Source organism: Nicotiana tomentosiformis, chromosome 7, assembly GCF_000390325.3.
Source record: "Nicotiana tomentosiformis chromosome 7, ASM39032v3, whole genome shotgun sequence".
Lineage (NCBI taxonomy): Eukaryota > Viridiplantae > Streptophyta > Magnoliopsida > Solanales > Solanaceae > Nicotiana > Nicotiana tomentosiformis.
The window spans coordinates 26,422,109-26,445,874 of record NC_090818.1 but is presented as its reverse complement, the minus strand read 5'-3'; the positions used below and the strand labels follow the sequence as shown (position 1 = coordinate 26,445,874).

The following is a 23,766-nucleotide window of genomic DNA, read 5'->3' as shown; positions in this document are numbered from 1 at the left end:
TGTGAAGACTCTCACCGGTACCACTAGATGTAATGCGAATTAAGAAACTAAATTACCAATATATATGTGATTCTGGAATTCAAGTATACCAAAATTGTTCATTTTGGAAAGCATATGTAAGTGAAATCACTGAAAAGTTGCAGACGGAATATATGACTAAGGCTCTATTCAGTAGAATCATTGATATCAATGACTTTGTGTCTCCTTCGCTTTGAGTAGAGATACAGAATTTTAGAGCACATATTATGGGTGGAGTTACGTCCCAATCTGGCATCTCAACTATTTTTGTGTCAGAAATAGATATACCACAATATTAGACATTCCTTTTAGGAAAACAAAGACATGCTTTAATTCATATCCATAAAAAGAAAAGCCATAAAGTTGCCTTTACTAACCTCATCTACCATTCAACAAAAATCATCCAACTATCAAACTACTACTAGTACTATATATCCAGTTTGAACTAATTCTTTGGATGAAAAAAATGGGAGGGTGTTTTAACACATTTGACTGGTCGGTCAAAAATAATTAGAATCACTAATCGTGCCACTGGCATGGCCGACCTCGGCCCACGGTGGCCTGTCACAGCCGACCTTGGGCCATTGACATAGGCATGCCACGGCCGATCTCGTGCCATAGTGGCCTGCCACGGCCGGCCCCGTGCCATTGATATAGGCATGCTATGGCCGACGTCGTGCCATTGACATAGACATGCCAAGACCGACCTCGGCATATAGTGGTCTAACACGACCGACCTATATATATGTGTGTATATTACACATTAATATATAAAATTTATATATTTACTGACTATTATTTGGGTAGTGGCTATAAAAATATTTTAAAAAGGGATTGGCTAAATTATATTTCCTTAGTATTGGGGGGTGGGTAAGAAATCTACTGTTTAAGTTCATGGTGGGACTGCTTCTGTTCATAAGGACGATTATTCCCTTTTATGTTTGTGTGTGTGTATTCGTCGTTTCCTTTGGATATTACCTCATTGTTTTCGACAGTTGGGCACGTGCATGGTTTTTAACATCAATTCTTATGGATACAAAATCATCTCTTGAATCTACTCATTTATTCTTTACCTTTTTAATTTCACAATTTCAAACTTCTGTTTACTACGTATAATGTATGGGAAGAGTCAATGCTGTGTCATTTAGTCTTTGATCACTTCAGTTTGGAGCCATCTGATTTACTTAACCAGTCAAATAATCTAATGGAATAATTCACTGTGTTTTAAGTTCATGGCAAAATTATTTAAGGACTTTTATATCCTTAGCTTGCAATCTTTCTGGGAAAAGCTTCCCACTTTCTTTTCAATAGCAAAGAAGCTTTTAAAAGAACATCTTAGGAAATACAAAAAAGGTGGTGTATATACTATTTACTAACCTTTAAAGATTTTCATAATTGACACAAAAAAAAGAAAAGATAGATGCATAAACTCTTTAACTAATGGCAAAATCCAACTACCACTTAAGATGTGGTGTTTTTCTATTAAAGAGAATCCTTTTATGAATACCCTAGATTCACTGTTTACTTTTTCTAGCCGTTATAAATAGAATATATACAGTTACACATATTTTATATATATATTCGTCGGCTATTTTTAATTTAAGAGATTAGGTGGACGGCTATTTGAGTTAATTCTTTTTTTTTTTCTCTTCTTCTTCCACTTATAACTACTACTTAATTGCCTAAAGGAGTACCTTTCCATGATACAATTAATAAATCGGTCCTAAGTAATAACATAACTGATTAGAAAACAAAATAGAGATAGAAGTCAAAAATTAACAAATTAGGAGGGCATATATCCATGTTAAACAGAAAGGATGCAGGATATAGTTGAAGTTTGTTTTGCACTCTGAAGAATCTTAAAAGTCATATCTTTCCAGCTTCCATGTGTCCAAAAGAAAAGTTGAAAAGGAGACAAAAGCACTTTGTCACCTATATTTCAAACTTACTATTCTTATAAAGAAGACCATATATACATTTATTCAAATAGATTTCTCCTCTCTAAAGCCAAATATAATGATTTTACCCTCAAAATTTAACCATCTTACAAATTAAGAAAACTCATTTTGTAACTGTCAATTACTGATCAAGACATGCATATCATAATATCATTAAGATTAAAAGGACCTGCATATCTATGTGGGGTTAAGGCAAATATTTGAAGCATGTAACATATACTAATAATATACTCTTTTCGTTTCAATTTATGTGAATTTATTTACTTTTTAGTCTGTGCAAAAAAGAATGACCTATTTCCTTATTTGGGAAACAATTTACCTTTATGCAATGATTTATAGCCACACAAAATATATGTGTCTCATTTTACACCACAACTTAAAAAATCTTCTATTTTTTTTTAAATTCCGTGCCCAGTCAAATGGGTTCACGCTAGATCGAAACGAAGAAAGTAGTATTTATGAATTAATAACATATTAAAAGAACAAAAAGCAAAACAATTATGGGATAATCATTCCAATGTAAAGGTATGGAGTCTTCACTTTCTCCGGTCCTCATCATGTGTCATCATGCACCTAGTTTTGTGTTTTTTGCCAACCCTCACCCCTTTTCAACATAACAAAATTATTATTATTTTGTTTCTTTTTAAAACAAAAAAGATAAAGAAACAACCTCCTCTTTAACTTTCAATTTTCACCACCTCCCATAAGATAGAAGTAATATTCAATTCCGACAAGAAGCAGTTAAAAGACTGCAGTATATGAGAATGTGTGCGTGAGACAACTAGAGAGAGAAAGAGATCTAATATACTCTATTTATCTTCCTAGTTCCATGTTATTTAGAGCAGAACCTTAAATCAAGTGGCCATTCTTATTTTGAGCTCTTCTCTTAATTCTACCAAGAAAGAGATCTAAATAATCAATCCTTCAAACATCAGATTTAAATCTCAATCCTTCAAACTTCATATCTAGTTTTTTCCCAAAAAAAGATCAAGTTAGCAAGCTTAGTACTCTTTTAGTGAACTTGTTTTTCTAGATTGAATCCAAGCTAAGGAAAAAGAAATTAATAGAAGATGACAGAGGAAGTGATCTCAAGTGGATTTAACTCAATTGAAGGATCCAATCCTCTCCCTCTCAAGAAAAAAAGAAACCTTCCGGGAAATCCAGGCAAGCAAACCCTCATATTTTAATTACCAACATAGTATTATTTTGTTGTGATGCCTTTTTTTAGCTTTAGAACCGAGGAACTATCGGAAAAAGTCTCTCTACCTTTACAAGGTAGGAGTAAGTTATGCGTATACATTAACTTCTTCGAACCCTACACGAGGGATTAGACTGGATTTGTTCTTGTTGCCTTCTTGTGGCTTTACAAGCTACCATCATGTATATTCATGAATATTACTAATGTTTTTTTTTCTTTTTCTTAATTCTTTACAATATAACTTAAGAAAGTAATTAATCCTTCTATTATAATCACAGATCCTGAAGCAGAAGTGATTGCCTTATCACCAAAGACACTGATGGCAACCAACAGATTCTTGTGTGAAATTTGTGGAAAAGGTTTTCAAAGGGATCAAAATCTGCAACTTCATAGGAGAGGACATAATTTACCTTGGAAACTAAAGCAAAGGACTTCAAAAGAAGTGAGAAAGAGAGTATACGTTTGCCCTGAAAAGAGCTGTGTTCACCATCACGCTTCAAGAGCTTTAGGAGATCTCACTGGGATAAAGAAACACTACTGTAGAAAACATGGAGAGAAGAAGTGGAAATGTGAGAAATGCTCTAAACGCTATGCTGTGCAATCGGATTGGAAAGCTCACTCCAAAACTTGTGGCACTAGGGAATATAGATGTGATTGTGGCACTATTTTTTCCAGGTAAAAACTCGTTCAACTCTCGAAATTCCAACTGCATCACATACTAACTTACTTTTCATGATTTGGTATGGTTATTTATTCACAATGTTTCATTAAAGTCCCAAAAGAAGAAATATTAAGGAGGCTAATGAAGAATAATCTTAATTACCTTATGCGTGTAAAATGAAGTTTGTGATTGTGATTTGTTTGTCTTCTTCATAAACTGCAAATAGTGGAATTGTGGAAATTCTTCTTTGTTTGTTCTTTGGTGTCTTCTTTTAGTGGGTAGTTTACTGAAGACAAAATAGTTGCTCGTAATCAAAAGTCATTTTTTAGCTCTTTATCTTCGTAGGTTAATATCTTTCTTCACTATGGTACTACTAGGGTCCTATAGAGTAGTGCACCTTTTTTTTTTTTTTTTTCCTTTCCTCCATTTTCACATTCATTAAAAAGTCTTTCTTTTGTTTTTCTTGTTCGTTTTATTTGTCCTACTGAGTTATTTATGTTTTTTGGATTTTAGCTTTGATATCCTTAGGTTAATATCTTTCTTCATCTTGGTACTAGGGTCCCAAAGAGTTGTCTTCTTTTTTTTTCAATTTCTTTTGTTTTGAGCTGAATTCTATCGGAAACAACCTCCCTCTCTACTCTCTTGGGTAGAGCTAAAGTATACGTACACACTGGCTCTTCAGACCCCACTAGTTAAATTTCACCGGGTCGTTGTTGTTTTTTGCCATTTAAGTGTCTCCTCTCACATTCATAGAAAGTCTTTATTTTGTAATTTTTTCTGTTCTTTTTTTTTTTGGCCCTAGACTTAATTTGATCTTATGATATTTTGAATTGAGCAGGCGAGATAGCTTCGTGACTCATAGAGCATTTTGTGATGCATTAGCTGAGGAAACAGCTAGAGTTACTGCAGCATCAAATATGCACAACCTATTGGCTGGAAACAACATCAATTACCATTTTATAGGTTCCCCCTTAGGTCCAAACATGTCACAACATTTCTCTTCTCTTTTCAAACCAATTTCAACCAACAATGAAAACTCAGACCCAATTATGAGAAGAGATCAACTGTCGCTTTGGAATATGGGTCAAGTATCTCAACAGCAAGAAACAATAGGCAACAATAATCTCCAAGAAATCCATCAAATAAGTCCTCTAATTCAAACTTCAGCTGCAGCTGTTTATGACACAAATACCCTTCTTGCACCACGTTCAAATCCTCCACCAGTAAATTACAACCATGTTAACTGGGAACAATTAACAAACACTTCATCTGCAAACATAACTGTTCCATCACTGTTTAGTAACCAACACCAATCTCATCAGCAAATTTCACCTTCTTCTACTGCAAGTATGTCAGCAACAGCTTTGCTACAAAAAGCTGCTCAGATAGGATCAACAACCACAACTACAGACCCATCATTTCTTGGAAACAATTTTGGGATGAATAATTGCAACGGCAAGAACAATAATGTTCAAGTTCAAGAAGTGAACAACAACAAGTTCTGTGGATTTTACGTTACTACTACAAATAACTCAATCAGTACTAGTCTTGGAAGTGATGTAGATCAGGGTTCAGTGAATGAGTTCTCTACTTTGAACCAGCTGCAGATGTATAATCCTCCTTCAAAACGACGTCACATACAAACTCGTGAAGATAGTGTGACAGGAGGAGGAGTGGGAGGGCAAACTAGAGATTTCTTAGGAGTTGGGGTACAATCAATCTGCCACCCTTCTTCCATCAATGGATGGATATGATTAAATTGGGTAATTTTATTTTCACATTAAATATTCTGGTATAGGTGAAAGCCTCTTAATCAGCAGGTGTGAGTTCAGTTCTCGCTGTTCGTTCTCCTTTCTCCTTATCTAATCCCCAATGTAATAAATTTTATTTTTAAATATTTTGTCTGAAGAAAGCTAAGATGATACTCCCTCCCAATTTAGATAATTTAGTTTGATTTACACAACGTTTAAGGAAAAAAAAAACTTTTGAAATACGTGATCCTAAAAGTTTAAGAGGATCAAAACTTTTGAATATAGTAATGTGTCATTCTCTTTTGAACGGACTAATAAGAAAAATATGTAATTTAAATTGAAACCGGTGGAATAATAAAGTGGAGTTGGGTGTTGGGTGGGGTTGGGGGCGGGGAGGAAAAGATGGGGGATTTTAGTATTTGCAAACTTTGCAGAGAAGAAAAGGTAGCAATTGAGTGCTTGAAGAAAGTTAAAAAGTTGTTCTGCAAAAAATGTTATCAAAGAGGAGATCCATGCATATTCTGTTGAACTCTCTTTAAAAGGATGGCTTTATGTTTTTAATAAAAGCGGGGTGCTTAGTGGGGGCAATGTAGATAGCGCTTTTCAACTCCATTATTGCTAGCTTTCATATTTGTTCTTGTTATTATCTTCTCATCTCAAACTGCTTTTGAACTAAATTAAAATTAATGGCAAAAAGCCTTGAATCTAGCCCAAGTACCACAGCAGCTTAAAATAAGATTGTGTAATTAACTTTTTTTATGTTTAATAACCATGCAAAGTTAAGAGCGTAGTTATTCTCGTTATATAAGTTGCATGCAAGGAATAGAAGTTCATTAAAATTTTCTGTGATCCCACCCACAAAAGGATTTGAACTTTTTTATTGTAGTTTTATTTGTGCCTAATTTCTCCTGCATAATTATATTATGGATTCTTTAAGGTCACTTTTGAAATGGTTATGTTGAAGTGGGTTTTCTGTTGAGATGTAGTTCTAACTCCAGAAAATAAACTCATTCATGATTTCCTTTCTACCAAAAAATCACAATAACTACAGAATTAGTTGGGTAATTTTCTTAGGGTCAAAGTAACTTGCAGTTGGTCATGCAAAATTTTCTTGGAAAATGTGCAGGCTTTCTAAATTCAAAAATTTCAATTTAATGACTAACACCTTAGAGAGCTGTTAGTTACCGTGTATTAGGGGCACAATCGAGGATTAAATTAATGTACCGGTAACAGAAAAGAAAAATTATGAGAAGAAAAAAAGAAACAACAAAACATTTAATAATTTCTTTTCATCAGGAAATAAAAAAGAGAATACATTTTTATGATTGATTAGTTATACGAGTTTGTACGGGTAGAAAGTAGCAATTGTATTCATCGAAATAATCAAGGTATGTCCAAGTTGACCGAAAGAAATTCTTGCATCAAACAGTCTCTACAATTTTAATATACTTCCTTCGTTTAAAAAAAAAAAAACTATTTTCAATTTAGTCGATTTCAAAAAGAATGCTGCATTTTTAAATTTAGAAAGAATGTAACCTTAAACTTATCATTTTTACTCTTAATGAGATGATTTAGATTCACACAAATATTTATAAATTGTTCTAGAACATAAATTTCAAAAATATTCTTTTTTTTTTCTTAAATTCTACGCCTAGTCAAATAAGTTCAAAGAGTACTGATTTACTTTGTGCTGACACTATCATTGAAAAGCTGCTCCATGCACCAATAATGTTAGTTCTTCATATAAATATGTTCCAAACTTCAAATTCAACCTTAATATGCTTGCAAATTGCGAATTCAAAAGACAATGAGTAATGCCAGGGGCTAAAAAGAAAGCTACATATCAATGTGTTCATGTTTGCCTTTTGACTAGTGCTGAGTAAAAAAGAAAAGTAAGTGTCTCAATCATCTACAAGGGACGTGAAATGACAAAAGAACAGAAAAGCATGGGGTCTCTACTCGTGCACAGAATCCTTATAGGTAATACATGTGCATGTTTAAGAAGTTTCTTAGCGACTGAGGTTTTAGTTACCTGGTATTTTTTTCAGCTAAGTAAATTTGGACAGTAATGTCTCTGTCAATGTTCAGAAATCTTCCTCTTAGTCACCCCTGCAATTATTTTGATGTTTTAGGCATCAAAGGACTAGCTAGGCTATATCTAGCTAACTGCACTATCTTTTTGTACTACTTCTTTAGTTCTTTTTGTTGGTTTTTCAATTTGTTACGTATATTCTTCTTTCGAGTGGCTTGTACGTATAGCTTCCTGTTTGTAAACGTTTAGCACTTGTGCTTCCAAAGTTAGACCTTATTGCAATTCATCCACAAATATTCTTTAAAATTTTGGCTCCCCAATTTTTTTTTTTTTTTGGGTGCTACAACCAGACTACAATAATCTTCAAACATATATATAGGCGAGAGTAAAATAGTTGTTTCTAAACAAAAATGTAATCAAAGGGGTAAATTGTTATGATGTTGACAACAAATATGGTGATAATACTAGTTAGCTTGCATTATCCTCCAAACAAAGAATGACTCTTGAAATTTACAAGTTTCTTACATTATTGATTAATTACTTTTTACAAAGTTACATCTAAATATGACCCATTAACACATTAAATTATAATTTCAAAGAGAACTGTCACATTACGAGAGGTTATTAAATATTAACTTGTAAGATTAGGATTTACTGGTGAATAAATTCGAAGTATTCATCATAGCTAATCTACTGTAAATAAATTCATCTCTTTTTCCCAGGTGTTGGACCAACTTCCTTTGATTATCATTTGAAAGGAAAAAAACAAGAATTCTTATTAATGATTTTATAAATAATTAGTAGCAATAACGCGAGCTAACCATTTTTCCATCTTGTAATTAAAAATAATATCTTGAAATTTCACGTGTGAAATTTGAAACTCTACGATAGTCATTATTTTTCACTTACAGACATTGAAAAGGGCTATTTATAAATTTTATCCGGTAAAATTTCTGAAATTTATGTAGACAAAAAAATAAAAAAATAATCTAAATAGTCGTTCGCCCAATCATTTAAAGTAAAAATAAATAACGAATATATAATATATATGTATATATAATCTCTCTCTCTATATATATATACCAATTAGAAAAAGTAAATAGAAAATCCGACCATAAACATTCCACAGACTAACACTCAGGTCGCGGCCCAAAATCCCCTTTTGGCTGAAGAAGACCTAGCCCACTACCGGTATGTTAGAGACGTCTGGCCCATTAATCCACTGACATTTCAGCTCAAAGGGAAAGTGCAGTTTACTGAGAGCAGAAGAGAAATAGAGAAGATGAAGTTCACAGATTCGCCGGTGATCGATCTTCAAGTGCTAAATTCTCAGCTATCTTTCCACCAAGACAATGGATCCATGCACGTAGGTACCAGCGTATGGCCCTGTTCACTAGTCCTCGTCAAATTCGCCGAACGTTGGCATCCTCAAACATGCGCCGTTACTCCAAATCCTTATTCCGACATTCTTAACCTCCACAACAAGCGCGGTATAGAACTCGGCGCCGGCTGTGGAGTAGCCGCCATGGGCCTTTTCTTGCTGGGACTGAACAACGTCGTTATCACTGATATCTCTCCCGTTATGCCGGCCCTAAAACACAACCTTAAGAAAAACAAGCCCGTTTTGAATAAGTCTTTGAAAACGGCTCAGTTGAATTGGTCCAATCAAGACCAGATAAAGTCCCTTAACCCACCGTTTGATGTCGTTGTTGCCACTGATGTGGTGTACTTGGAGGAGACGGTGGGTCCATTGCTGTCGGCTATGGAAGCTTTAGTGGGAGAAAACGGCGTCGTTTTGCTGGGTTACCAGCTGAGATCTCCTGAAGCGCATACGAAGTTCTGGGAGCTTAGCGGAGACATGTTTGATATCGAGAAGGTTCCACACGAGCATTTACATCCAGAGTACGCGTACGAGGAGACCGACGTTTATATTTTCAGAAAGAAGAAGAAACAATAGGAACCTCCTTCGAATTTACCTTCTCTTGACAGGTGATGAATGACAAGCTTATTTTTGTTTAATTGTACTTTGCTTTAGCGTCCGATCTTTTGTAGTATTAATTAATTTTTTCGCCTCTTTAGGAAAACATTTCTCAAATTGGAGGATTAATGTTTAAATTATTGAGTATTGGGATGCAATGTTCCAAATAGAGTGAATGATAATGAAGGTTCATATATAGCTTACCCCGACTAGTTTGGTATTTGTTGTTGTTGAGGAAATAAAAAGATCTGGGGTTTACAAAAATTACGAACTTTATACTACTAGATATTCGTACTTCTAGTGGTACGAGATATGTGGCCTCAAATCAGGAGGTCGTTATTTCTCTTTGATGTCAACTATTTAATGCCTGATGATAAATTTTATTGCTTGATACTTTCTCAAGAATTTGACTCCTTAACAAAGCAAGCACTATTCCCGTTATAAGATAACATATGACGTACAATCTTCCACAAGCATTGAAGAGAACAAAAGTATATAGGTTAGGACTTAAGCTTTTATTTGCTAGTATGGAAATGAAGCACAGCTCCAACTTTCAAGTCTCAACAATGTTGCCTAAGAACTTTTCACCGGTTGGTGTTCTAGGTGCAAGAGTAATCACTCGTCCTGCTTGGACCCCTCCAAAAGGAAAGAAATTAAGAGCTAAGCCTCACAACTTTCTGTTGTAAACCACCATTTTCACCTGTTAAGATTGATGGCACTTGGCAGAGTTCTTTCCTTGAAACAACTAGATTTTTGCACGTCCCATTTCTCCCAAACTGTACCGACTCCTCTGGTGCCTAATTCTATGTTTCCTTTTTCATCATATCTGTTTTTCTTGTTTGCATTGTTATTAAAGATCACCTCCAAACCGTTATGACTTTACAACATGGAGAGAACCTAATATTCTGAGATTCGAGTGACTAGATTAGAAAATAAGAACCCTATTGATACTTTTTACTAAAATGCTTGAGACTGAGAGAGCCGTTAGTGTCTCTTGACCTTCTTACTGCTTCCTTGTCTGATGTGGTTTATCTAGCTTCAAATAGGAAACCAGCCTCTGTTGCAATCTCAATTTTAAGGTGAAAAAAATCTGCAGTGTAAATTTATGTTTGCTATATATTTTGATCTCCTATTATTTGGATTTTGAGATCTGATCTTGTAGGATAAGTACTGGAATTTATCTGAGTTGGGATAGCCTGTAGTTTCACGCTGGAGCTCCATTAAGTCGCCATAGACTTGACAAGATGTAACTTGATGTCCATCATCAGTTGTCAGGGGATTTTGCTATTCTATAATCTGCTTTGTATTGATGGTGCACCTCACCATTTGTTTCCACTAGTGAGGTCTTGATTTCGTTGGTATTATCTTCTGCCGTGAATTCGGAACCGTTGTTCCTCCAACTGCTCTGGAGAGCACAAGAGATCCGTTTTCTGTAAAAAAAAATCCTTGACCGAGTGATTCTTACACCATCTGAGACTCATTTCAAAAAGCATTGCCTGCACTATCATTTGAATTAGTACATCCGCTGAACTGATCGAAATAAATTAATAGATCTCCTGAAGTAATAGATTATGCCATTAGTAGATTTCCCTTTGACTCGCTAAAGCTTCCTTCTGCTGTGCATGTTCCGGATTTCCTCGTATATTAGTTTTAATCTGAGAGGATTCTCCCACTTACTCTCAATTGTTGGTGATGTCCCCTAGTTTTCTTCCCATGTAAGAGCTTCGTCCAATCTCTATAAAAGGACCCAAGAGGGCAATTGCTTGGATTCAGTCCTATCTACATAACAAGATGCATGTGCTCTAGAAGGCAATTGCTTGCGTATTTACATTGTGTTTGAGTTTAGCTCAGCACTGTCTCATGCATTCTGTTTCTTGGTTTGGCTATCTACTAATTAAGCAACTGTTGCCTAAATGGGATGGCCTTACATTTTAAACTCTTAATTGTTACAAATTAATTATCTTGCTGTTTTGCTAGGTGTCCCTTAGTACATAAGCTCTTCATTAGTAAATAAGAGTTAATCTAACTCTTCTCTTGCAAAACATCTTTGTTTGGCATTTTATGGCTCAGCAGTTTTCACGTAAGAAGTCTTAAAAAGAAACATTCTATCCCATATTTTTTATTACAAAGCACGTGCCTTTCTGCCCCTTCAGAGGATTTTAGCTATTGAATCAGAATGAACATCCTCTAATTTTGGTGCCCTTCAGGATAATGTCCCTATTAGAGTGAGCTTGCAGTCTTCCCTTAGGGTTTCGTAATATGCTTCTTCGGAGAAGAGGGCTGCTTGCTTGCCTGTATGAATGAATATTAGTTGCTTTTCTACGGGTTTCTTTGGTTGAGTTTGGTTGGCGTTCCTTTCATTACCCTCCTCTGGGAAGTCCGGGAAGAGGTGGTTTGATTTTGTTGTGCCACCATGGCTGGCTGTTTCAGCGTTGGAGAATCATGGGATGAACTCACGTGAGAGAAAGAGAGAGCAGTTGCACTGATGTATATACAGTTAACTGGGATCAAACGTTCTTATTGCATACGAGTATAAACTTTTTCTCCTCAGCTCCTTTTTTCAAGTATGAGGAGGAGAAACGGAGCCTTGGCGTAACTGGTAAAGTTTCTGCCATGTGACCAGGAGGTCACGGGTTCGAACCGTGGAAACAACCTCTTGTAGAAATGCAGGGTAAGGTTGCGTATGATAGACCCTTGTGGTCCGGCCCTTCCCCGGACCCTGTGCATAGCGGTAGCTTAGTACACCGGGCTGCCCTTTTAAGTATGAGGAGGAGTACTTAAGTGACTTGAAATGGTTCACTCTTTCGATTGTAACTTTCCGCAGCTTTTTGCTGGTATTTCAATACAAGTTACCAATCAAAAAGTATGAGGAGAAATAATTGAACGTTCTTATTGAATGCATGAAGAAACATTTTAAAAGTACAAGTTTGATAAGTTGCATGATATGGTTAATCTTGTGATGTGCTTTAGGTCAAACTTGCAACCCATTATACTCACTCCATCTAATCAGTCTGATCTGTGTTGTTGCAGAATGGAGACTAGCATTGTCAGCTAATGCAGAACTCCAAGCAGGATCAACTTAGCCATCTGCTGGCTTCACAATGACAAACTGTTCGCATGCATGAAATAATTATAGTTGAAACCGATATATCTGTGAGATGGCTGTTCTGCTGCGACTCTAATTGGATAGATGGTGTGACGAACTTTATTATATTCTATTGCCAAAGGATATTAAGTAAAATCATCTACTGTTCATATATTTCGCGCTCCCACAACCCGTGGGCATAGCATATTTGCTTCGCTGGGTACGATGGAATACTTGTTCTCAGTTTTACACTGTATCAGCGCTATGATTCCCGAGTGTTATTTTTAGCTGTCAATGTGTTATTTGCTTCTACTATACATAGACGGTTGAAATTGCTACCCATCTCGTCACTGCTATAAAAGAATCTGTAATGTTGATGCTGCATTTTTGGGAAATCATCTGGTTTTAGCTATGCTCTTTGTTTTCCATTTGTTTTTCACATAGCAGTTCTTGCAGGATCATTGAAGCAAATAATGGCTTGCAATTGAACCTGTGCACTTCCTTTTATAATCTCCTTTTCTTTTAGGATCTTTTATTTATTTTAATAATAAGATCTTAGAGACCTCCATTGCGGGTGGAAAAAGGTTCAAGGGCTTAAGCCCTAGACAAAATGAGCAAAAACAGTTACATTAATTTTCTTTTTCAAAGACGGCACAATGTTGACTTGGGTAAAAACTAGTATTGTAGTACCATATCAGGTACAATAACTTCCAAGTCTCCAACAAGTGACAAGAATCCGTACGCATTAACTATTTACCCTTTTTACGCCAAACTAAGGCTGATAATTGGGTCGGGTCAGGCCCGTGGGCTAACAGGCTGGGACCATTTAGCCCGCGATTGGTGGGCGCGTGCTGGTCTCTTGGGCTGGTTTTACCATTTGGACCGGGCCCGTTTGGTCCGGACCGGACCCATGGCGGGCCCAACGATTTTTTTTAAATAAAAAAAGAGTCGTTGGCTCTTAAAAAAACAACCATTTAACTCCTCAATTAACTTTTAACCCAAAACTTTTTATTATTACACTTTTTTTTTTATTTTCTACTATAAATACCCCTCATTCTTTCATTTTTCTTATAAAATCAATATCAATATATCAAAATCTCTCTCTAATTTTCCTCAATACTTGCTACAATTGTTTACTTTATAAAAAAAATAGTGAAAAAATTGTGAGTTTGCTACTATTACTTACTTTGCTCAAAAAAATAGTCAAAAAATATTGAGGTTGTTAGAATTTGTGAAACAATTGTGAAGTCGGTGAATTGGAGTTTTCAAGTCTTCAACGATAATCAATTTTCAACAAGTTGTTCGTCAATTCGGTAAACTCGTTCCAACTCTTAAGTCTTAATATTATAATTTTATTTGTTTTATTTAATTATTGTTACTAGATTAATTAAGATGTTTTCCTTAAGAAATATTTTTGGGCACAGTAAAAGTAAGAATAAGGCAAAATCTAAGACTGGCGAAACTAGTGGTACTGTTGTTCCTTCTCCCCTGCCCTGGCTCCCCGATCCAAACCTCGTAGCCGTCCCGCACATGCTCTTCTTGATACCGATAATAGTTTATTACAATTTACCGACATTGAATTTGGCCATAATATTGCACCCGGTGATTTTTTAGACTATGAATTAATGAATGCTCTCTACACTAATGATTATACTACTATTAATGAAAAAAATATTGAAGAAATTAATTTTGATGAAATTCAACCGGACAATGATACACCCACTAGTCATGCTCCTTATGTTGACCCAACTAGTGATAAAGCTGCTAATCCTAATGATGACCCAACTGATACTCCTGTTACTGCCCTTGCTTTTTCTAGAGAACCTATCAAACAGACGAAAACATCTGTTGTTTGCCATTTTTTACTCAACTAGTTAAAAAAGTAAGGCTAAGTGTAAAACGTGTGGTCTAGAGTTAACTTTTAAATATGCACCAGCGTGGTCGGAGACGGAAAGTTTGGCTAGACACATAACTAAACACTCTGGTGATAACGCCAAATATTTTCGTATGAAAGCTCTGGCCCAGAAGAAAAGTGCACCTAGTCCTAGTCAGACTGACCCTAGCGGTATTGGTTCAAATCAATTTCAACTGAGAATTAACACTGTTACTGGTGGTATTTTATATTATGATCCAAGAAAAGATCGGGAAGAATTGGCAAAATTGGTAACCGTTATGTGCTTACCCTATAGTTTTTCTTCTGACCCTTCGTTTGTGCATTACATTAGAAAATTTATAATCCTACTTATAAAGGTTTCCTCGCACAATCGTAAAGAGCGATATTTACAAATATAAGTATGAATATGATCAATATTTGCACTACTTATTTACTCATATAAATTATCATGTTGCTATTACAACTGATATTGGTAGAGGTAACAACAACTGTGATTACCTTACTATTACATGTCATTGGATTGATGAGGATTGGATAATGCAAAAACGCATAATTGCTTATAGAATAATTGTTTTAGGTACACATGACAGTTTATTGCTAGCACGGTTACGGATATTTGTAGATATTTTTGCATTAGTGATAAAATAATATCGGTTTCAATGGATAATGCTACTAATAATGCAAATGTTATAGATTTTCTTACCACTACATTAAATCATGTATTTAGTAACATTTTTCATGTTAGATGTATTTGTCATATTTACTATTTAATTGTGGGTGATGGTATGAGAATTTTAAATATTCAATTTGAAAAGGTTAAAATGACTCTTAACTGGCCTTTTCATTCTAACTGTAGAAGTAAACTTAAAGAATATTTTAGAAGGTGCGTTGATTGTGGCCTAAGAGAAAGAAAGGTTCCTAAACCTTGTCCAACTAAATGGAATTACATGTATGAAAGTTTGGTTGTTGCATATGACTATAGAAACCCCATAAGTTCAACGTTTAATGCACATACAGGTGATGATGACGATTACCTTACGAATGTGGATTGGGCTAATGTTAAAATACTTGTTAATTTTTTTAAAAAAAATTATATTGCTACAAAAGAATTTTCGGGGCAATATTATCTTACTATTTCTAACTATTTGGTTTATATTGCAGAACTTGTAAATTTATTTGCTCATTTTTCACAGGGTGGGGAAATTTATCAACTTGCTATTAATTCTTTGAGAAGAAAGTTTAAAAACTATTTTATGCCTATTTTCGCTATTTATGGTGTTGCTAATTTGTTAAATCGGCCTTGTATAAAATTAGGAGGTCCTCAATTTTGGTATGAAACTGTTTATAAGGGTTTAGCACTTGAAGATGATGATGAGCCTAAACTTCCGAAAGCAATAGCCTCAATTAGAACAAACGCTAAAACTATTTATAATGCTTATCAAGTTGCATTAAATCAAGCTAGACCAAATGTTCCAACTCCTTCTTCTTATGATTCTCAATCTTCCAAAAGAACTGCGGGAGTAAGAAGACTTAATATTTGGGCGGGGTTTAGAGGTTCTTTTAGTTCTAGTAGTAATAATTTTTTACAACTAAATGAGCTTGAAGTTTATTTATCGCAGAGGCTCGAGGAAGTGAATCCCGACGGCACCTTTGATATTTTGCAATGGTGGAAGGACAAAGAAAAATACTTTTAAGTTTTTTCAAGGATGGCCCGAGATATTTTAACTATTCAAGCTTCAACAATAGCATCAGAGAGCATTTTCAGTCAAGCAAGACTTCAAATTGGTGATCATAGACAGTCTATGAGGGATAGCTTGAAAATATCAGTACTTTTAAGAGATTAGATCAATTCAGAAAGAAGAAATTTTGGACTTGCTGAATCACAATCAGAGATAGACGAAACTTATGAAGAAATGCTAGCTGAACTTGTTGAGGATGGTGCTTCGTCCGACAATGGAAGCGGCAATGAACAAGCTACATTTTCGCCACCACCAGCAGAACTTCCTCTAAACCTTGAAGGATTTATGAAGTTTGTAAGAGATAGCTATGAAAATCAATTGCAAGTTTTTAGAATATATTAAATATTATATTTGCAAGTTTGTTTTCCATCAGAATAACTTGCAAATTAGGAGTTTAAATTTGAATTCAGAAATTAGTATGTAACTTATATTTTTTGCACTTCTTGATTAGTTCTTTTTTCTTCTCAATGGTGGTATTAGCACCTTGTTGTGCTCATTCCATAGCGGGGAAGAAGACTAAGAAATATGTTGTCATATTTTTTATTGCTATAATAAAATTATAAGGCATTGCTTTGAATATTTTTTTGACAATATTTTTGTCTCTAAATTTCAATTCAAAAATTAGTATGTAACTTGTATGCAATTTTCAAGTCAAATGGTCCCAACGACTATTTTTGAAAATTAGTCGTTGGACCAATGGCCATAATCTGAAAACTTGTAAATTAGGAGTTTAAATTTGAATCCAAAAATTAGGTTACAATTCTATAATAAAATTACAAGGCATTGCCTTAGATTTTTTTTAACATCTTTTTGTCTATAATGGGCCCATTTAGCCCATTTGGACCGCGGACCCGACCCATTTAGCCCGGGATCATGAGCTAGTGGGCCCGGTCCCGGACTGGTTCCTACAAAAAGTATATTTAGCCCGGGATTGTTTGAACCGTTTATTTAGGGACCAGGACCGCAAGACCGGCTCATTTGGCCCGTTTGCGGCCCATCCCGGCCCACTTGCCGGCCTTACGCCAAACACATGGGATCAAACAAAGTATACTCAACGAAGAGTCGTTCGCACCCAGGGGCAGATGCATGAGCCATGTCGCGCGATACTGCTTCGTCGGAAAATTTTACTAAATATGTGTATTAATACATACTGATAAGTAGGAAAAATGATACAACTTGACATAGACTATCTCCTAGTGCATTGGTTATGTGCCTGATTTTATTCTAATAGATCGAAGGTTTGAATATCGACTAGCACGTAATTTTCTCAAATATTTGAGAGAGCCTCTTTGGTTAAAAATTGTGATTAAGTAAAATTGAACTTATGACTTTTTCTAACTTAAAGCTCAACAAAATCAATGAATTAAGGCTATTTCTTGTCTAGAAATATGATAATTAAAGTTATTTGTTCTCGTTCTTCTATAAATTTTGACCTCGCTTACAAAAAAAAATCATGTGTACGTCTATAATCGAATTAATATGACAATGCATCTTCGTACGGGTTTCTCAAATTTTGCCTTGTATTATCTGACTGTACCTCCTCATAGAAGTTGGAAATGAAGAACAATCTTACCTTGTATAAGGCACCAGGTCTGAAACCACAATTCTTTTTCAGCACAATTTTTTTCCTTATCGATACCAGATTTATTTACTGCGGTTGCAACCAAATCGCCATCACATAGCAAGATTGCCTCACCTAGCTAGTCTGAAATATGACTTCCTTGACCTTTATTTAAATAGGATTTAACTTTTATACATTGACAATTTAAACTATTAGAATCTTCAACTTGTTAAAATTGGTACCTTATTTTTTGAAGTTACTACCTGCACAATAGGGGTAAGGTCTGTGTACACGCTATCCTTCTCATTACCCTACTTATGAGATTTTACTGGGTTTGTTCGAAGTTACTATTCCAAATATGGACGGTTACCTGCATTTATCTTTAGAATTTCTGACAGGAGATAGGGTATTCTTTTACACTATCACTACAAACTCATTTAGATGAAAGAGCTATTATAGTGCTTATCATAAAGTTCCAAATATAAGAAAGAACACCTTAAGATTATAGCCAAAGAAAATATAATGAATAATGAGTGTAAATATGCTAAATCATAGTAGTATATATCTTTGTACAGTTGAACTCCAATTAGTTACTCTCCCAGTCTATGTATCATGAGCCATGTACACTTATTTCTTCAGCCTCACTATACAAAGGAAGCATCAATTGCATAAATAACCACATCAAAAATATAAATATTATTAAAATGATAATTTAACTTTGGAGCTGAGCTTCATCTTCCAACTTCTAGAAGATCCTGAAACCCTATGTATATAGTCCTCAATAACAAGAGAAACTCTCCTTATTCTTCCCCGTCCTCCTGCTTATAATAATTCTGTTTCGATAACTTATTCAGAACTGTTAAAACGTATGACTATCTCATCTAAAAGGAAAAAAGTAGTCAAGGAATAAATGTAGTGTCAGGGAGATTAAAATTTGGAAGACGAGGAGTTGAACGATTATTATGCTCATATTGATCGAAGGATATGAGAGTTGGATTATTGAAGCATTGAACAAATGTAGTATTGTCCCTAAATTGAGATGCTTGACCAATATTTGCTCTAACTGCAGGAGGAGGACAATTATTTCTAAGGAGAGAATTACCACATTGTCTTGGTTGAGTTTGGTAAAAGACTTTTGATACAACAAGCTCTCCTTCTTTTTCATCTTCATTATCACCAAGATGATATTGATGCATTACCCAATTTGTTTTCTCAGGTTTTCTTTGCTTTCCATAGTTTGTGTAGAGTACAAGTATTTTCTTGTGTCCTTTCACTTTGCCTTTAACTACAACTGGCCTAGTCTTGCCTGTTTTGTGCCAACGAGTTTCATTCCCTTCTATATCTGTGTGTACTTTTCTTCTTTTTCTTGTACCTGTGGTATATGCTTTGGATGGTCTATGAAAAAAATGTCGGATTAAGCCATCTTGAGACACTCCTGCACCATAAAAAAAAAATAATGGACAACAAATTGTCAACGTCAATAATCATATTTGAAATATTTGATTAGGATTTAAGTTATATACACTGACAGTATATATCAGTGTAACTTAACCTGTAATATATACCAAGTTAGTTACCAATTTATTTAGCTACATGTAAATAATTTATTACACTATGGGTGCATCAATATGCATAGAATTAATGCGAGTACATGAAAATGTATTCTTAAAGTAATCCATTCTTTTTGGCAACATTCTATAATAACGTAACCTCATTATTAGACCATATATGAAAACATAATCTTTGTTTAGTTGTGCCTCTGATAGAGCATTTTCAAAATTGTATTTCAGAATCTAAAAGAGTTTGAATAACATCAAATTTAAAATCAGTTCACAACAAGTAAATTAAGGGTATATATAGCTCATAATCCCAACTTGTTTGGGACTGGGACATAGTTATTATTGTTTTTATATATAGCTCAAAATCTTTTATCAACCATCTTGTTCTTGTACTATCCTCTCTATCTTTGACATAGTTAAAGTTTAAATCCACTTGAAATGTACAATCCATAGCCAAAAAAAGGCCAGCCGCTATTTGAATGACTAAACAAATACCAGGTTAATTTCTTGCATTGCATGTTCACACTAATTAAGCACATGAATCTTGATCCTAATGCAAAGGATTAGTAGAGTAAGTACCTGGTAATTTCTCTGGATGAGTATAGCAAATTCCATTTTCTCCCTCAAGTGTGTGAATGAACTCATCAATTAGAGGGTGAAGTTTCTGAGCATCCAATCTCACTTTTGCCTCAAGATGTTCAAGAAGCTCTTGATCACTTGGATCAAACTTCACCCCAGCAGGCAACCCTGGAAGATTGTGAATCCCAGCCTACTCTTTTCAACAAAAAAAAATCACAAAAATCCACAAGCAAAAAAATTAAAATCAATCGCGTTATAATAACCTAAAGTCAGACATCTCTATATAACAATCATTCACTACAAAAGCCAAACTTTTATCGGAACCGATTTTTATGTTATGTTATAATATTTGTTATCTATAACAGCACTTCACTATAGCAGCCAAAACATATTGGAACAAACGAAGCTGTTATAGAGAGGTTTGACTGTATAATCAAACAATTTAAAAAATATAACATTACTAACCTTTTCTTCAGATTTGATCAGATGACCACAAGAAGGACAAGTTCTTGTTTTGGTAGTATTTTTGGGGCTTTCATTGTTAACATTTGTTGGGATAGATTGCTCGTTGGCAGAGTCATTGATACAAATCATTTCTTTTGTTAAGAACATAAATTAGGAAAAACCCTTTTCACTATTGTTTTCTAACTATTCCAAAATATAACAAGATTGTAGAAGGAGAGACAAAGGGTTAAAAGGAAAAAAGGAAAAAGTAACTTGTGTCCTTGAGGCATGTTCTCCCTCAAGCTAATTGCTCTTCAAAGTTGGGAAGGTATATTTAATCCTACTTTTTGCCACTTTGTAGTAGTCCTTAGCACACTTCAGTTCAATAGTACCTACTTGTTCTTCTTACTCCATCTTACACTTAAAAAGAAAGAGTTATGCTATACCTAATAGATTAAAGTTAGGGGTTGAAGAAAAGTTGAGCAATATAATTAGTACTTAGATGGAAAAAAAAGTGTTTGCTTGGAATTCACTTCTTCTTCAGCTTATTTAAGTAAGAATGCTTCATGTGGAATAAATGTATTTTCCGGATCTTTGTGCAACACCAAAAGCGTATAGTTGAATTTTTTATTGTTAATTATTCAATAAACAAACCGGTCAGGATTCAACGCATACTTTTTCTAGCCAGTATACATAGATCATATATTGATTATATACACTTATACATATATAAAGCATGAATTATATATATATATATATATATATATATATATATATATATATATATATATATATATCCGCCGGCTAGTTTTTGGTTTAAGAAATTATGTAGGCGGTTATTTGGGTTATTTTTGTTTATTTTTTCAGTAACCATAGAACATCTTAATAAAGACAGTTTAACATGTATTGTTAAAAATTAAATTTAAAAGATGGTGAAATTAAGTACTTGAGTGTAAATAGGGCAACCTAGTATCAGTTCCAATGTCGCCCTAGAGTGTACAAGAAGACAAACATTTAGGGTAGAAAAGAAAAGAAAAGAAAACTAGATGAACTTTAACATCCACCAATAATTTCATTGCTTCACTTAAACTTCTCATGCAATGCAAGAAACCTTGGCACACACAGAGACAGCCCTGGGGTTCTCATATTAGTACGTCTCAAGATTTCTATAAAATGGGATAGAAAGAATAATTAATAATATTTATTTTTCAGATTCTTAAAGAATTTGTATTATCTAGGAAGGTAGTTACGTTGAGCCTCGTTTGTTTCATTCACAAGTTTTATATAGGGTGTAAGAGTTTTGCGTTTTCTGGTTGCTGAATTTATATATATCCCAAATTGTCAAATCTAAAGTTGGTGGCTTTATACCAAACGGTCACAGAAATTTCGATCCAAGCTGCTATGCGAGCTGCATCGATCTCCTTTCCATTTTTGACAATTACTAGTAAATATATGTATAACAAAAAAATTAAAGGGAACATAAATGTAAGCCAATAGAAGCAACTGGCTAAAAAAAATTTAGTCAATGTTTAATTGAATAGAACGATTACAGTTTAAGTAAATGTCGAAATTGTACATGTCTTTTAAGTACAATGCGAGACACGTCTAATCGTTGAAGTAACCAAGGTACTCATAGGCGGACTCAGAATTTGAAAGTGGCATGACCATTATCGAATAAAATTTGAGCAAATACTAAAGTCGACATCGAACCTAGGCAACGCACCAAAAGTCAAGTTGTGTCCCCTAAATCGACCAATGCAACTGTCTATAAACTTTAATCTTAAGATGGCAATCAAAATATACTTATTACTTAAAATATATATACATATATTTTTTTCGAAGTTACCGAGTGCTGGTGATCCCCCTACTCCGAAGGTAATGTGTTGGTCGTGCTATAATTAGAATAGCGTATCAAGTAATGGAGTTGATATTAGTATAACATGAGTACTGCAGTGAAATCATGATTGATGATCCAACAACCGGAGCTTTTTCTTTTGTGTTTTCTATTAGGAGTATGCAAACCTGGAGAAAGCTGGATTCTTGCAGTTATGGGAAACTAGATTCTTAAAGACTTCCCGTAAATATGGATTTCATAATCATTCAGAAGCCAAACTTTTGTAATCTTGAAGATTTTAGGCATGTGTTTAGAGCAATGACAATTCTCTACCTATATTCATCGAAAAAGCCAAAAAGAGGTACCAAAGTAAAAGAAAAGAAAACTTAAAAAGTCTTCAGTTAATCCCCACCCCCACCCCAAAACAGAAAGAATCTGTCTGGAGAGAAATAGAGATAAATATTTGGGGTGGGGGGGGGGGGGCGGCGGCGGGGGGCTATGGTTTAGAATTAAGTATTGCTGGTGAATGATTATGTGTTCCAAAGGGTTGATGTTTATTTGCAAAAAGTTTAATTAACATCAACTTTTTAGCAAGCATGATTACTAGTTGTGATAAGCTCCAAATCCTGTTTACTTCAACTTGGATATTGGGGGGGGGGGGGGTAAATCTTTCTAAAAATTTAAAATGAGGGTAAAAGATTAATTTTTTTTTTTTTTTTGTAACTATCTACTTTCGTTGATTACCAAGAAATCATTTACAAATCCAGCTAGACTTTATAACTCAGTCTGCTTAGCTGATAACAAAACAAAGAAAAGCTCACTATCTGTATCTCTCCTTCACTTCCTAATAGGAAATCTACGGTTTTGAAGTAACAACCTAATAGTATCATTAGCTCTGACATGACAAGTATATGCTATTTCTCTAGCTATAGTTTCACTTGATCTCTCCTTCTAGACAAATATTATATTATTTTTCTCAATCCAAATTGCATAGACAAACTCTGCATACACCAGCTTCACAAGTCTTGCATGGTTTGTTTTCCCTTGTGTATGTTGCTCTATCCAGTGCTGCATATGGCTCCATGAACTCATTGCTGGCCAAACAATTTGTTACTAGTTCATTAGTTTACCCCACACTTGCCTGCCAATTGCACATTCAGCAAACAAATGATCCTTGCTTTCATCTACCAGTTTGCACATATTATAGTTGGTATCAACTTACATCCCCCAATTTTTCAACCTTGTTGTTGTGAGCAGAGGCGGACTCAGGATTTGAGCACGACGGGGCACCGCTGTATGCTAATCACTAGCGATAAAATTCGGTGTGCAACTCTTTGAAAACTTAACGATTATGATAACTTATCATCCAAGTATTATTAAAAAAAGTTCTAAAGAAAAAAAAAGCACCAAACATATATATATATATATATATATATATATATATATATATATATATATATATATATATATATATA

General features: G+C 34.6%; 3 protein-coding genes across 4 annotated transcripts; 2 read left to right on the top strand and 1 right to left on the bottom strand.

Annotated features, from left to right (window-relative positions):
• Positions 1-2,820: 2,820 nt before the first annotated feature.
• On the top strand, positions 2,821-5,752 carry LOC104085332 (zinc finger protein MAGPIE). Its single transcript, XM_009589339.4, has 3 exons — positions 2,821-3,140; positions 3,453-3,849; positions 4,674-5,752. The coding sequence occupies exons 1-3, from the start codon at positions 3,047-3,049 to the stop codon at positions 5,587-5,589; spliced, it is 1,407 nt and encodes a 468-aa protein (XP_009587634.1). The 5' UTR covers positions 2,821-3,046; the 3' UTR covers positions 5,590-5,752.
• Positions 5,753-8,780: 3,028 nt separating this feature from the next.
• Positions 8,781-13,093, top strand: LOC104085331 (uncharacterized). Of its 2 annotated transcripts, none has more exons than XM_018767053.3 (2): positions 8,781-9,607; positions 9,698-9,860. In XM_018767053.3, exon 1 carries the CDS (start codon positions 8,901-8,903, stop codon positions 9,573-9,575), a length of 675 nt encoding a protein of 224 aa, XP_018622569.1. In that variant the 5' UTR covers positions 8,781-8,900; the 3' UTR covers positions 9,576-9,607; positions 9,698-9,860. The 2 variants fall into 2 exon arrangements, with proteins under 2 accessions (XP_018622569.1, XP_009587633.1); XM_009589338.4 differs by lacking the exon at positions 9,698-9,860 and adding an exon at positions 12,627-13,093 and having other exon boundaries at positions 8,788-9,607.
• Positions 13,094-18,357: 5,264 nt separating this feature from the next.
• LOC104085330 (NAC domain-containing protein 73-like) lies at positions 18,358-20,919 on the bottom strand. The gene is made up of 3 exons (XM_009589337.4): positions 20,479-20,919; positions 20,014-20,203; positions 18,358-19,310 (listed from the first exon to the last, which is right to left on the bottom strand). The coding sequence occupies exons 1-3, from the start codon at positions 20,623-20,625 to the stop codon at positions 18,775-18,777; spliced, it is 873 nt and encodes a 290-aa protein (XP_009587632.1). The 5' UTR covers positions 20,626-20,919; the 3' UTR covers positions 18,358-18,774.
• Positions 20,920-23,766: the final 2,847 nt, after the last annotated feature.